The following is a 16,791-nucleotide window of genomic DNA, read 5'->3' as shown; positions in this document are numbered from 1 at the left end:
TATACAGCATTTCTCTTTGTCTGCCCTGGCACAGGGCTTGGGGGAACCAGTCTCAACTGGTTCTGGGGGGGGTGTTGAAGCACTTTGTTTACCAGGCTTCCACCCTCCTTTGTTAGATTGGGCTCAGTCATCAGACACATCACAGGGTGGCGGAGCCAGCATTCATCTAGGCAGGCTAAATTAGTGATAATAAATCTGTGCACACCCTTGTGCAGTATTTATTATTACTATGCCAAACATACCAAACTTGACCACACTGCTCCTCTCATATCAGGAATTATCACTGAAACACTTATCAGGGAATCCCCAATGCATTCCTATGAGAGGGCAGCATCACAGCAGTGAGAAACCAAAATGGCTGTTTGTTACTACCAGGACATGTCACGCACTTAAGGTACATGGCCTACCTTTTACCTACAATGCACCCTGCCCATAGGGATAGCTATTACTACCTTAGGGATAAATGACATGCAGTAAAAGGGGGGGGTCACAGACGTGGCACGCACTTTAGGTGCCACGTCACAGTGTCAGTAACACTGTGCGCACAGGCCCTGCAGTGGAAGAGGCCTGAGACAGGTTTGAAAGGCTACTTTGGTGGGTGGCACAATCAGCTCTGCAAGCCCACCAGTAGCATTTAATTTACTGGCCCTAGGTATCTGAGATACAGCTTTACAAGGGACTGACAGGTAAATTAAATATGGCAAACAGGTGTAGACCAATATTACCATGTTTATCACAGAGAGCACACTCACTTTACACTGGACAGCAGTGCTAAAGTGCCCAGAGTTCTAAAACCACCAACACCAGGTCAGAAAAAAGGATAGGAGGAAGGCAAAAAGTTCAGGGATGACCCTGCAAAAAGGGCCAAGTCCAACAGTCCCAGTCACAGACTGCAGCATACAGCGCATGAGGTGAGGCCTCCAACGACCCATCTGCCTCCTCACATCGAGGCAAATACCGTTTGTTTGGGACGCTGGCCTCAGCAGCAGGCCCAAGCATAAATCAGCAGCCTGACAGAGCACCCTGCCACTGACTCCTGCTTCACCAGACTTCAGCTCCCCGCAGCTGAGCCAACGCACCAACGCAACCCCAAGGAGAAAAGGGGACAACTTCTGACAAGGGCAAGATCAGCCCACATCTATAATGCCAGCAGGGTTGCATCAGTGCCACCTCCGGCAGTAGTGCTACATCTTCACACAGGTTTCACCCCCAGGTTGCTATGGGAGATCCTCCGGCACCTCAACAGCCTGGGCCGGCAGCATCAACGCCATTCTCACATGTATCTGTGACACCCATAGCCCCCTTCAGCCAGCTTGCTGACCCCGTCATAGCCGCGCCCAGGTGGAAGCTCTGGTTGGGTCGTCTAAATCACTACTTCAGAGGGACCAGAGAGACTGATGGTGTGGTGAAACGCTCCCTGTTAATGTACTTTGGGGGTGATAAGCTATATGAGCGGTTCGAGACTCTGTCGGACACAGGGGAAGATCACGACTATGACGCTGCAGTCAATGCTCTTAATATACATTTTGACCCCCAAATGAACCAGGACTATGAGCAGTTCAAACTGCGTCCGGCCCGTCAGTCCAAGGCCGAGGCAGTAGATGTGTTCTATGTGAGGCTGAGAAAACTTGTCCGCATATGCACAAACATCAATCAGCCGGAGGACATCTGTGCGCAGATCATACAAGGGTGCAAGTCCGTCGCGCTCAGGCGTCAGATACTTCGCAAGCCAGGCATGTCCCTTGACAAGATCCTTGTCCTGGCCTGTTCGCACGAGCTGTCCAACAGTTGAGCTGATGAAATGGAGGCCGCCCGCATTTGCGGCTGTGTAGCCACTCCAAAGTTAAAGCCAGTACACATTAAGGAAGAGTCCGTCAACGTAATACAACCGCACCCGGGACCTGACCACATGTGGGACCCACCCAGTCAGGACAGAGGGAAGTGTAGATACAGTGGTTTTGAACACTAAGCGCTAGACTGGTGCCCAGCAAAGGGGCAGCCCTGCTCCAAGAGCGACAAGGCTAACCACTTTGCCAGTGTCTGCTGTGGGGACAGTCCAGAGGAAAGGTGCCAAGAGGTCGCACCACAACTCTATGCCACCTGATGCTAGAAGACCCCTCCCACACAGAAGCATCCTGGGGAGCAGGGGCGGCCGCCTACTATGAGGATGAGGACGACGTCTTTGTCATCTCCCCAGGCCAGAAGAAGCGACCCCCTCCCATGTGCAGGTCAACGACACCACCGTTCATGCATTGATCAACACAGGAACGTCAGTAAAGATAATGGACTCAGACCAATATGCAAAGCTATCAACTCGGCCACCCCTTGTGCCAAGATCAGCAAAGATCTACACATACGGAGGCACGACGCCAATGCTGCTTCTTAGAGTGATTGAAGTCAACATCTCCAGCACGGGACTCTCCGTCCAAGCACGCTTCCACGTGACAGAAGGCCAGAAGGGGACGCTGTTAGAATGCCACACCGCCAAAGACCTCGAGTTGGTGTTCTTCGCCAAACAGGTGCACGAAACACACGCGGAAGACATTCTGAAGGAGTTCCCACAGCTCTTACAAGGTCTGAGACGCCTCAAAGGACACCAGGTGAAGCTCCATATTGACAGAACAATCAGGCCGACAGCACTCCACCACAGGTGCGTCCCATTTTACCTACGCCCCCTCGTGGAGAAGGAGCTACAAGATCTCAAGAACCAAGGGGTCATTGAGAAAGTGTCGGGCCCACTCCGTGGGTGTCCCCACTGGTGATAGCCCCAAACCCCAAGCAGCCGGGAGCCGTCTGGCTGTGTGTCGACATGAGGCTCCCAAATTAGGCCATATGGAGAGAGAGGCACGTGACCCCAACGATGGACGACATAGTGGCTGACCTAAACGGCGCCCAGTGGTTCTCCAAACTGGATTTGAATTTGGAGTACCACCAACTAGAGCTGGCGCCGGAAAGTCGGCACATAACGACCTTTTCGACACACATGGGCCTCCGGCGATACACTCGACTCAGCTTTGGGGTATCCTCTGCCGCCGAGGTGCTCCAGACGCCATCAAGGAGACACTCTCAGGCCTGATTGGCGTGATAAATATCAGAAATGACATTTTAATATACTCGCAGAGCCTGGAGGAAAACCACGCCTGGCTGCGAGCTACGCTGCAGCGCCTTGTGGATTGCGGCCTCACGGTGCACAAAAGAAAGTGCTCCTTCAATCAGGGCTCAAATTAGTTCTTTGGATACGTGTTCTCATGGGAAGGGCTCCGCGTAGATCCATTCAAAGAAGAGGCCATCCGAAATCCCCCCGTGCCCTAGAACCCAACGGAAGTAAGGAGCTTCCTTGGCATGGTGACATATTGCCGGAGGTTTATCCCCAGCTTAGCCACCCTGTCAGAACCTCTACGCCAGCTGACAAAGGCGAACGTACTGTGGAAATGGGGCCCGAAAGAGGAGACAGCATTCAACAGCATCAAGGAGGCGCTCCAAGATCAGACGACCATGGCGTATTTTCATCCCAAGAAGCAGACAGAACTGGTCTTGGATGCCAGCCCGGTAGGACTTGGGGCAGTCCTCCTGCAAGAAAAACACAAATGGACATGCATCCCAGTTGCATACACCAGTAGGGCGCTGTCACAGACAGAGACGCACTATGCTCAAATAGAGCAAGAGGCCCTGGCCATCTGGTGGGCATGCAAACATTTTCACCTGTATCTCTGCAGGAAACTGTTTCACGTGATAACAGACCACAAGCCTCTTCATCCCCTGTTTAGCGGATCGTCCCGCCTGGCACCGCCAAGTATAGAAAGATGGGCCATCTAGCTCCAGGCCTACTCTTTCCAGTTGATCCACAGGCCGGGGGCAGACAACCCAGTGGACTTCCTGTTGAGACCAGGGCCGGGCTGGTAACCAAAACCGGCCCTGGCAAAGCACTCTGCCAGACCCCGGGGTAAGGGGTGCAGCTGAGCTGTTTGCTAAGGCCATTCTCAGCCGATTTTGTTACAGGAGCCAAGATTGCAACTAGGCTGCAAAAACGTCCCTGTAACAAAAACGGCTCCCCAGGGCCCCAAAATCGTCCCACACCCTGGCGGCCCACCAGGGAAACACCTGGTGCCCGCTATGGCCAGTATGGCCCTGGTCGAGACATCTGCCACCAGGCGGCGCAGGGGGCACCGTAACAGAGGACGAGTCGACAGAATGCTTCGTAAACACAATGAAGGCCAATGCATGCCCAGTCGCAGTAACAAGAGAAGACCTCTGGAGCGCCACGGACGCAGATGATACCCTCAGGAAAGTGAAGCAGACACTGACCAGCGGGCACTGGCATCGATTCCTGGACGACTCCAAGGCTCTCGTGGCAGAAGAACAGCATGCCCGGCGTCAGCTCTGGAGGGTGCGACATGAGATAAGCATCAGCGGATTCGGTTTGGTGCTATGTAGGCAAAGGATCGTCGTCCCAAGAAGGTTACACAGTCGCATGGTCGCACTGGCCCATCAAGGACACCAGGGGTGAAAGACGACCAAGGACAGACTCCGCACAAAAGTGTGGTTCCCCAGCATGGACGAAATGGTCAACAAAGAAGTCAGACGCTGCCATCCCTGCACCATAACCAGCAAGGAACCTGCTCCGGCGCCTGTACTGACGGAAGAGGCCAGTGTGACACCATAGACCAAAGTTAGCATCGACTTTGGGAGCTTCTCGGATGGGAGACACACCGTGGTAATCATGGACCTGTCCTCCAAGTTCCCTGTAGTAGAGCTAGTGCAGACCACTGCATTTATGCATCTCCAGCCTGTACTGGAAAAGACGTTTGTGCTGTTTGGGTTACCTCAAGAGATCCAGTCTAACAACAGGCCACCCTTTCAAGGGTAAGACTTCCACGACTTCCTCACACTAAGAGCCATCAAACACCAACGGCTCACGCCACAATGTCCCCAGGCCAACTGGGAAGTTCAGCGGTTCATGAGGACACTAAACAGAGCCCTCCGGGTCGGCGTCGATCAGCGACAAGACCCAGAAGTCTGCCTGCACCAGTTCCTCATTGCATACCGTCAAACACTCTGAAAGTATCTTGAAACACACCCATTTTGTTTTTTAATTCTCTTTACGTTCCTCAAATTTGGCGTGCATGCACTGTTATGTGCCCCGTCCCAGGTGCACATGTGTAAATACTCAGAAAAGATGTGGCGCTCGATGTGCGAGTCACCAGCCTTATGCACATTTGTGATCCACATTATACACGTACTCAGAAGTATTCAAAAAAGTTCAATCTGTTTATTTCTACCCATTTTTCAATGTTTGTCCGTCACATCAAAGGTACGAGGTTCCACAATTTCATGCATTTTATTTGCTCAGGAATTGCCCATCCAGGCCTAATCGCAGGCATGATAAGAAACTCGAATCCTCCATTTACATTTGAATTCACCCAATGCATTTCGGTCATGTTTGACCTTCGTCGGGGGTATCTACAATAGTTAATAAATATATGTCAGCCCAACGAAAGGGTTGCTGTGCAGCAACAGTAAATTAACAATAAATTAACAAACATTCCTTTTTCAACCCCTTCCCCCTAAACGAAAAATTCAGTGCTACTGGAACTAATATTTAATACCAATCACCCCCTGCCCTCCATTAGTTACCAACCACAGCCCACTTAGCAGTGCTCCATAACCTTAAGTGCAAACATAACTATCATGTACAGCTTGCGATGATTCCTCTAGTAAAACTAAATATGAAACTGAATAGTAACCACTAATGCCACCTATAAGAATCCTCCCCGATTTACAGCTGACCGAGTCTGCTATCTAAAACGTTTCAGTCCCCGGTTCCCACCTGCGGTAATCCTGCCACGTTACAAACAGCGTGCCTTCCTTCTCTATGCTCGAACACAGTCAAATTTAAATCACCTCACGCAACTGCTTATAAAACCACACGTAACATTCCCCAGCTGTAAACAGTCCGTGTCACCTAATCATGTGCTCCACCCTCCAGGATTCTCCTACAGCCCAACTACAATAACCACAATCCATCTTACATGAAATACGCATTGTCATGCACCCCGTGTGTCAAAGTCTTCCAAAAAAACAGAAACTCCTGATAAACCCTACAATGCCTCCCTCATTGATGAACAAAAATCATGATGCTTTCCCCTAATACAGTGCAAAAAATTTGATAAGAAAAACATCCTAAATTAAAAATTTGCATTCAAAATTTGCATTGCCCCAAAACCAATGTATGTCTCCCCCACCTATAAACAAACATTCATTCACCCACCCTCAGGCATTTAAGTGCACTCGCTCCTAAACAACCAAAATTCAAAAATGTAAATACATTTCCCATTCTCCCTATTAGTATCAGTCCGTAAATCAACCAAAAATAAAATATGTCTGTAAAAATCAAACTTTTAAATACTGCCAGTGATAACACCCCATTCCACGACCTGGTGTGCGACAGCCTCATTACTGCTCAAGCAGTCACCGTGGGACGTCATCCCAGAAGACCCCGGGTGGGACTGTCAGCCTAGACTAGAGCGGACTCAGGGCCGGCTTTAGCGCTGGTGGCGCCCAGTGTGACAATGTTAGTTGGCGCCCCAATGACCCCCTCCACCACGGATTCTCTCACTAGCACCCTTTAACAGTGACCAAGTCTCCATAACCACTCTCTCTCAGATTCTAGGAAATCCCAAATTACCACCAACTTGAATTTGGTGGTAATTCGCGATTCCTTAAAGCAATATTGCAATTTGCGATGGCTACAAGACTAGTATTTACAGAATCGTAAATTGCGATTCCCTAACTGCATTTGCAATTTAGGTAATTGCAAATAATTGTGATTACCCATATTGTGACTTCTTAAAGCTTGATACATTGCTAAAAACTTTTTGGATATTTCAAACAGGCCGATTATGCGAATCAGCCCTTTTGCGATCGCAAAATGCGTTGATACATCTGGCCCTAAAAGTGTAGGAGTCACATGTCATCCATACTGGTAGGCAGTATAGTTTAAGAGTGCTTGGTGTGGAGAAGCACAAACTCCGAGTCGAAAAAGAAACAGCATTGTTGGGAGTTTTCTTTAAAAATAGGAATCCATTACTACCCAAATTAACCCTTTTTGCACCATTAATCAATGTTCTATACTTTGCATAGTGTATGCAGTTCTATGATGAAAGTTAATACCTCACTATTCTATATTAGGACTTTAAGTTATAAATTGCAAGTAACAAAAGGATGGCTCTTTTAAAAGCGGTAACCTGCTGATCTATTTACATTAAATGCACTCTGTAAACTACTTGGTACATGTTCTTTGCAGTAGGCATATTAACCGTCTGTGCTACCTTCACATAAGTCAAAAACCTCAACTACACAAAACTCTGATCTCTGGCCAGGAAGAACATTAATCACAGGAGTTATCTTGACATTTTTGTGAGGCCCCGTAATTTCAGGCGGAAAGGAATGTGGCAGCAGGTGCTTTAAAAGCATAATAAAGTTGCAAACAGGCGCCCCAGGAAGCCAGCACCCGGTGCGATGGCACCTGTCGCACCGCCCTAAAGCCGGCCCTGAGCGGACTCAATGACGGCAACAAACAACCAATGACAAAGCCACAAGGATCGGGGAGCCGACGGCAACAAACCTGCGTGTAGGTGCCCAAGTGGTGCTAAAGGCCCGCCATCCAGGTTGGAAGTTCCGCACCCCTTAGCCCAGAGTTCTTCAATCTGTGGGGCGCGCCCCCCAGGGGGGCGCAACACCATCTCAGGGGGGGCGCGAACTCCACTGCAAGATCTAATTTTTCTCTGTTTCCAAATCGATGGGGCACAACCATACTTTTGCAATTTCGAAAGAAAGCCAATTCCAAGAGCTGAAATGCTTCAGCTGCAGTGGGAGGCAGAGAGTCTCCTGTGCTGTGAAACCGAAAGCGAAACATTTCAGCTCTGGGAATTAACTGTGCCGGGATGGTCAGCTTTTCACAGAAAGGAAGAACAAAGTTTATCTTTAAATTAGGTAAGTATGGGCATGCCATACACTAACGGTTTTCTTTCAAAAGCGCACGTTTATTGTAGCCATTTTCAAGCTTGTTTAATACATTGCGTTCAAAGAGCACACTTTTAAAACAGATCTTTCTTTATATTAGGATGAAAACAAATGGCTTAGGGGACAAATGAAGCGCAGTTGGCTCATACTACTGTGGGGTTTGGCAGCTGATTTTCCCTCACATGAGACAGTATAATCAATTAAGCAACTACCATTTTATTTGGACTAAGCGAATGGAATTCAAGTGGAAATTATGCCGGGAGCCTCAGAAAGGCAACTAAAAGAAAGTGAGAACTATGAAGAAAGCCATTCCTGTCAGTGACAAGGTTGACATCCTTTGAGCATGCGTCCCTGAACCTAAATATTCAATATCTTTTTTTTAACATTTACATGTACTGATTGTGCAATGTTCATTTTGTGCCAGTAGCAAATGGGCAGCTATGTAAATTGCAAGCGTGGCTAGTTCGCACAATTTGCAACGGTCGCATTTTGCTCACAAAGAAATGCTTTGTCGTGATCTCGCAACAACATGCCTGAAAAGTAGGGTTTCTCCAGTCTTGCGGAAAGGCAGAAGAGAGCGTTCGATTATGGGAAATTTCAGCTGCCTTTCCATGCCTGTGTCGAACGGAAGAATTTCTAGCAATGTACGCAATTCACTCCCTATATTTATTTCTTACATTAGCACCACTGTAAAGTGCCACTTGTTGCCTGACTGAATGTCTGCACTTTATGCGACATACAATTATATAGTAATGCAATCAGAAGCATAAAGGCAATGAACACAAATTACATGATTGACGTTGCGGCACATAGGCGGCTGTGGCGAATGGACCAAGGGTGGTTCTGGGGCAAAGGGCGATCTTACGAACTGTGCTTCCAACAAGTCCATACCTGACCTAACCTAACTCCACATGTGGGCAGTGCTTCCTTTATATCGGAGCTGGCAGGTGGTGGCCCCCAGTACTCATCTTTTTCATCATCCAACTTTGACCAAGAGCAAGAGAGAGCAAAGCAGAATAGGGGGAAAGAAAAAGGACATGAAAGCTGTGAAAACAGAGGCAAAGGGATAAGGCAGGGATGAAAACAACCTGCAAGAATGAGACAGAGGCAGAAATAAGAGGGTGGAGGAAGAAGGAGGCGTGTGCTGGTTCGTTCACGACTCAGCAGTCTCAGTATACAGCCGCCCTGGCAAGAGCCAGTGCTGGCAGAAGTGACATAATAAAAGCTTTGGCACCTTTACTTTTTAAAAATTATTATTAATTAAGCACTGCCTTTGGGCATCTCCCATAAACCCTTTCAGCCTCTAACAGTCTTTTCTACTCTCTGCCTAGACCCCACTCCATGGAGGGGCACACATCAGTCGTGGCTGGTGCAGGCAAGCGCGGTGGGCAGTAGAGTGGGGCGGGGGGACCGAGTAGGTTTTATTTATTTATTTAATTTGACCTATTCCATCATCTGTCGACTTCCCCGCTGCCGCCTCACCACTCTTACCTGCGCCGGTCGCCGCTGTATTACATGCATTGCAATGCTGCCAGTTCACTGTGCAGCTGGACCAAGATCCATTTGATCACCACAAAGTCAGTCAGACAACATTGCTCTGAAGTAAAATAGGCAACATCATTCACTTTTTATTAGTTTTATTTTTTTAAACATAAGCCTGACGTGTCCTAAACCCCCACTCAGGGCACAAGTCCTAAAAAAACAAGTGGGGGGACTAATTAGCATAAGCAATGCGCATTGGTGTCACAGGACATCACAGAAAGGGATGTCAGCACCCAATTAGATCATTCTTTTTAAAATAAATGTGCTAGGCTTTCTTCACTTGCTTGCTATGGAAGGAAAGGTATTTACCTGACCTGAGGGTAATTACTTCGGAGGTGAATGGGCTGCTCCAGATAGCACTGTCCCAATATGACTCAACTGCATAAGTAAAACCCTAGTAAAAACAATTTGTGCACATTTTATCTTGGAAAGTTTTTATTTGAACTGGTTAATAAGCCTCTGTCATTTAACCACACCCACTCACAAACCTGCAGGTTACTAAACATTATTTGCCGGATATGGCCTGGGATATGCGGATGACAGTCATTGATGTAGTGTACCAGATTCCAGAAATATCTGTCAGTGGGTGGGGGGGGGATGGGGGCGACATCTAAAATAATTCAGCTGGGGGGGCTCAACCTAAAAAAGTTTGAAGACCTCTGCCTTAGCCTGAAGTGTGGACAGTACCATGATCACAGCACAATCCGGTCAGCACACCATAGTAAGGATTGTGTCCTGGTTCAGGGCTCTACAGGGTGAGACTGCTCCGGCGAACTATCCACAGGACATGTTGTGTGGTTCGAAACGTGAAGGTGGGGTGTCACCCATAGCCAGCCGACCGAGTTCCGCACCCTCCTCCCTGCTGACAGTGGACGCCGAGTCACCCCGCAGCACTCCAGAAGTCTCTCCTTCAGCGGCGCTGGCCAGGACTAGCTAAAAACACGCCCAGCGCCAGTCCAGTGCCAAAACCGAAGAGTCAGCGCTACCTGCTGCGGCCGAACCCTGCTCCCAGCCAGAAGCTAAAAGACTTTCTATGTTGATGCATCTATGCATTCTCTAATACTTCCAGTTTTCCATGTTTTCATGTTCTTTCTGTCTCTTCCCTCACCTGTTCTTTTCTGTTATCAATTTAAAATAAGGGAGGGATGTAGAGCGCCACACGGCCTCTCCGTTACTTTGTTACAGTCAATTCACCCCTGGTGACCGGCTCAGTCCGAGGGTATAAATAAAATGAGTCGTGGTCGCACGTGACCACTGGCTGAGCGAGATTGCGGTGTACTGCCTCCCATCGAAGTGTAGGCCATCACCACGCGGCTCTACACTTCACATTCGGAATCGGGACCGAGGCGCAACTTTGCCGAGCCTCTTCAGTTTAGTCAGCGACGAGCAATAGATTAGCCGTGGCTTTAAAGCAGGGCAGGGCTCATCGCTGCGAGCCCCACATCATCTCCCGTTTGAACAGCGCTGCGCAGCCGGTACTCTCTCAATCCATGCTTACCCTTGAACCCGGTTCCACACTCGGCCGGCTCCAGGCACACACCCGCCGCGGCCGCTCCGTTTGCAAGGTGTCCCGCCTACTCTCCATGGTTGCTCTCCCTCCTTTAGAGATCATAACCGCCGAAGCCGCACGTTTCGGAGAGTTGAAAACTTTTGGCAGAAAGTTTCGTTGTCTCTGTCGAGAGATCAATGCAGCAAATGCCCGGCTCCTCGGTGTTTACCGTCTCTAAGCAACGAGTTTCGCTGCTTCCGGGGCCCGCGGCTCACTTTGCTGCATCCGTGTGACCATGGCAACCAACCCTGGGAGCAGAAAGGGTGGGCCCACTACCTCAGCCATTGATCTATATACACTCTCCCCGAGCCGTCCGCGAAGAGCCCATATGAGCAACCCGAGACCCTACGGTTAACCAGGCATACCTATAATATAATTACTTTAATATATTTGTTGCGTTCCCTACTGATACTTGTCTTGTACATATGCCGTTCTTGTCACGATGCACTCAGTCAGAAGACTGTGGAAGATTATCCCACGATTCAGGCTGAGGTTTTTATATATTTGTAAAGCACAGACCCAGACCCTGCTCAAAGCTTAAGGAATTCTGAATGGACTTAGACTACCCATTTCTTAGCCTGTTCGCCAATGTCGTCTTTCTGGACCGAGTTAAATTCCTATACTTTGAAAGGCTAATTAAGTCGGATCGAAACATGAGAGGGAAGGGAACATGTAACAAACAGCGACAACAATTACAAATTATCCTCTTTATTTGTATAATATGTCATTTTATGTATACTGAGCAAAACAAATCTTGACTGGATAGCCTGATTTACAAGTAATTGACAGCATATACATTATTTTTACAAACTCTTCTCCCAGTGTCATTTTCAACAAGCAACAGTGTGATGGAAAAAATTTTCTGGTTTCCTAATTGGTCACAGATTTAATTTTAATCTGTTTTAGAGGGTTAAGGCACCTGCCGCTGGGAGCAATGGTGATCATTAATGTTCAAACAGACCCAATTCATAAAGGAGACTCCCGAAATGTTGAAGGAAAGTTGCCTCTGCAGCTATATGTCAATGGAGAAAATGCATTCTCCTGATTTTTATTTCAACATCTCCCACTTGCCAGTTGTAAAATGTTGGCATGTATGTTCAGGGTATAATATTGATACCACAAACTTGTTGTTAATGCATTTTTGGTGTGCCTGTGTTGAGAGGTTTAGAATGTAATAGCTCAGAGGATGAATGTGAAGAGCAAAATATGTAAGTGTCGGTCACATAACTGTATTTAGGAAAGACAGTTCAGTGTGTTAATGTATTTGTTTGCAGAGATCCTTGGATTACCTTCAGGGACATCTTAAGGATTTTGGGACCCTAGACCAATCATTTTGGGGGCCCATGTTCGGAACAGCTTTGAATTTATGATCAAATTTCAGCAGTTTCATGCCCTCTTTGTCCAGGTCACTGACAGTGCACAGGCACACTCGTCCAAATTCTAAATGTGTTGACATCTAATATTCAGGGATAGTGAAGTGTGTTTTCAATATTGTATAGCAGTAGCAGCTCACTAATATTACTGCTATGTTATGTTATGTTATAGGAACTTATAAAGCGAAGCGGTTACCCGGAGGTGTCCTGGGACTAGTTATTATCCCCTGGGTAAAGAACGGTAAACCACAATTACAGGTTAGAAAGCCAGGTCTTTAGTCCCTTCCTAAATGTCAGGAGATCTGTGGTATTTCTCAGGAAAAAAGGAATGTCATTCCAGGCTTTTGCAGAGCGCATGATAAAGCTTCTTCCACCCCAAGTGGTACTATCACCAGCTTGGCTTCCACGGAACGCAGGGTTCTTTTAGGCCGGTACCATTGTATATGCTGTCTCAGATAATCTAGACCTGTGCCTTGCAGAGCCTTGAAAACTGTACAAAGGGCTTTAAAGCACACCCGTTTTCTGACAGGCAGCCAGTGACATTTTTTAATTTCCTTGGAGATGGACGCTAATTTAGGTGTGCCCGAAAGCAGCCTTGCTGCGACATTTTGCAGCAGTTGGAGTTTGTTCATGAAGCGTTCCTGGAGGCTCAGATAGAGGTCATTACAATGATCGAGCCTAGACAGGATAAGCGTCGTGACCACTGTCCGCTGGCTGTCAGCCGGTAGAAAGGGGAGAATGTTCTTGATCATTCTAATCACATAGAAGGTGGGGTTGACACTGCATTAATCTGATCGGCAACATTAAGCTTGTCATTAATCATAATACCTAAGTTTTTTATTTTCCTTGAAGGTGTAGGAAGAGTGCCCATTGTTATTGGCCACAAGTTGGGGGTCCAAAAGTTGGCATCATTCCCGAAAAGGATGATTTCTGTCTTGCCTGAATTTAATTTTAGGCAGTTTTGTGACATCCACCTCCATACAGCTTCCATACAGTCGTGAAACTGATTATCTAATTCAGTTCCCTGAACAGGCCGCAGCGCCACGACAATCTGTGTGTCATCAGCGTAGGAGGTCAGGTTAAATCCAAAGGAGCTGATTAGTGAGGCTAGGGATGAGACGTAGATTAAAGAGTAAGGGGCAGAGCGAAGACCCCTGTGGCACTTCACAAGGCAGGGTGAAAGGTTTAGAGTGAAATTCATCCAGTGCAACTATTTGTGATCACCCAGGTAAAAACGATTTTGGAGCTTCCACGCTTTACCTTGAACCCCGCATGCCAACAGACGGTCCATCAATAGATCATGATGGACCGTATCAAAGGCCGCCGACAGGTCGAGCAGAAGCAGGGCGGCCTTACTTCCCTTATCCAGAGCTTCCCTAATCCCTTCCGTAGATTTAATAAGTGCAGACTCAGTACTGTGACCTTCTCTGAAACCGTATTGCGTAGGGTCTAACACTTGGTTTTCACATAGGAAGGCACTGAGTTGCAAATTCAATGACTTCTCGATCATTTTCTCTGGTAGCGGAAGACGAGATATCAGTTGAAAATTGTTAGGATCCTTAGGATCAAGGCTCGTCTTCTTTAGCAAGGGTAGTATAGAAGCGATTTTCCACAGTTTTGGGAAATGCCCTGTTTCAAAAATTGCATTGAAGATGGAGGTGAGTGCAAGGGCTACGGGTGCCAGGGCACGTTTGATCACCGAGACCGAGCGGGGATCAAAGGGGGAACCTGATCTCGCTGCCATGAGGAGTCTCTTGGTATCCGGTACGGATATTTCGGCAAATTTGTCAAAGACAAGGGGAGGGTCCTTAGCTGGCCTTCTTCTCTCCAGGGAAACCTCAGTCTCTGCGGAGCTTGGGGGGTTAAATGCTGAAAAAATGACCTCCACCTTATTCAGGAAGAACCTCTTATTATTACTGCAAATAATCTCTGTGACATCCTCCCATTTCTTATATGTGAGGTCCTGTTTTGATCTGAAAGAAACCAAGACAGGAAAGCCACGTTAATGAAGATCAGTTCATTCAAATCTGTACACAGCGGTGTCCCCGTTACACAGCCAGCAGCAACTGCCGCACTACACTGTGTCACAAAGGCTGCATCTTGACAATGGAACCTCCGTTCACGGAGGTTCCACAGCATGTATTACCAGGTGCTTAAGATGTAATCACAACACACCCCCCTTCCTTCAACACAAGGAATGGAGATAACAGTTTGTACATTGTACATGTATAGGATCAACAATAGCAACGAAGGCAAAGGGATACAACACCCAAAAGAACATTTTAAGGAAATGATGAACCAATATGGGTTTTGAAAAAGAAACACAAAAACCAAAAATATATACAAACAAAAGATATGGCAGAAGCTAATTACAGTAAGTAACAGGTTATTGCGTGAACCATGGAATGATACATAAGTAACAGGTTATTGCGTCAATAACAGAGTGATACAATATGCTCACCACAAAAGAAGAACCATAATTAAAGAAGCTTACACCAAATAATGATAAGAAAATAAGAACAACAGAGAATACACTACACCACCACGAAATCCTGCAAATAATGGGGAGGTCCTCTAACCCGCAAGGGTCTGTGACTCTCTTGTGTAACTTGTGAGCGTTGTACCTCTTGATCACCAGCATTGACACTGCGATAATTACCCAGATTAACCCCATCTGGACCAGCCGTCCTCAAACCTTCACCCACTTGAGGGAACAACTGGTGATCCTGCGCCAACATGTAGCCAGAACAAGAATCACCCTCAACATTCCTCCTGGGCAACTTGTCATTTGGACAATACTTGGCCACCTTGTGTAAATTAAATTTTCCACCATTAAACAATACCACATGCCACTGATGAACCTCTTTGACTTGAAAAGGGCCTCGGAACATACTCAAACCACTCTGCCAGCAGCCAGCCCTCACCTTGACCCAGTCCCCTGTCTGGATCATCGAAGGGCACTTGCCGTCCATAGGGAGGTGAGCAACACTTGTTCCTGGCATCCACTTTCTTTCTCTCTAACAACTCTCTAGCCCTAGGGGGTAACAACTTAGTCAAAAGTTTTCTCCCTCACATGGCAATGAAAGGCACCACACCAGTGGCAGCATTCTGGGGTAGTGCGATAAGCCCACACTAACTCATCTATAGTTTCCTCAACATTCAAGTTATTGGTGAGAGCTAGTTTGATCGCTTCTTTGGCCATGCGGTTGGCCCTCTCCACAATACCATTGGCTTGAGGATTATAGAGTGCTGTGCGGGAGTGCTTGACACCACAACAATGCAAAAATTCCCTCATTTCACTCAAAGTCAATTGTGTGCCATTATCTTTTATCAGTACCATTGGTTAACCTTCCTCTCTAAATATACTGCACAACACCTTTATGGTGACCCTGGTAGTAATTTCAGATAACAGACACACAATTAACCACATAGAATGGACATCCATAAGTACTATCCCAAATCTCTTGTTGATATGAACTCCTGACATTGGCCCAATGAAGTCGATACACATACTGTTCCACACTTTACCGGGGTCCTGAATGGAGGTTGGAACTGTCTGTGGCCCCACCCTCAACTTATTTCACACTCACAGGAATCACTGCACCTCTCGACCCACTCAACCACTTCACTCTCCATTCTCGGCCACCAAAACTCACTCCTCATCCTTTCTTTGTCACAGTTTGCCCCAAGTTGCCTTCATGGGCTATGTCAAACAATCTCTTGCGTACAGCAAATGGGCGAACAATTTTATCACCTCGCATAATAATTTGATCAGCAACAGTAGATAACTCATCTATTATTGCATTGAAGGGCCTCACACTAATGGGCAAAGTGCTCTCTCTACGTCCACCTTTGAGGATGAGACTTAACACGGCCTTCAAAACTTCGTCTTGCTGCGCAGCAAGCATCCATTTATCCTTGCCAACCACACCACTGCTCCAACAAACCACAACCTCCACACTGGCAATTGCCCCTTCCCTTGGGCTCTTGGACAGTCCAACCTCGTCCATCTTCTTCCGGTCCAGAAGCAAGCGTGACAGGCAATTTGCTTGCACATTGCGCCAGCCAGAAATGAATTACTTTCTTTACTTTTACTTTTACTCATTTATATAGCGCAAACGAATCATCCCAGAGGGATCTCTTGGCACTTAGAATTCAACCTGAAAGCTGTACTTCTGCAACCTGAATGCCAGGTGAGCCAGTCTGACTGACCCTTTTCACACCACTCCTGGTGACAACATTTTCAACAGAGGCTTGTGGTCAGTGCGGAGTAAAAATTTGTGTCCCCACACATATGTTCTGAAG

The 16,791-nt window shown here is 47.4% G+C and overlaps 1 protein-coding gene across 2 annotated transcripts in view; it reads right to left on the bottom strand.

The window, feature by feature from the left end:
- DNAH6 (dynein axonemal heavy chain 6) overlaps positions 1-11,293 on the bottom strand; it is a 2,458,578-nt gene extending 2,447,285 nt beyond the window's left edge. For both annotated transcript variants that reach the window (XM_085636629.1, XM_085636630.1), the window contains exon 1: positions 11,063-11,293. In XM_085636629.1, the coding sequence (XP_085492755.1) occupies positions 11,063-11,176 (114 nt within the window). In that variant the 5' untranslated portion in view covers positions 11,177-11,293. The remainder of the gene's footprint in view (positions 1-11,062) is intronic.
- Between the last annotated feature and the right edge of the window lie 5,498 nt (positions 11,294-16,791).

Source organism: Triturus cristatus, chromosome 2_1 (assembly GCF_964204655.1).
Source record: "Triturus cristatus chromosome 2_1, aTriCri1.1, whole genome shotgun sequence".
NCBI lineage: Eukaryota > Metazoa > Chordata > Amphibia > Caudata > Salamandridae > Triturus > Triturus cristatus.
Note: the sequence above shows the minus strand (reverse complement) of the source record. Positions and strands in the feature narration are given on the sequence as shown.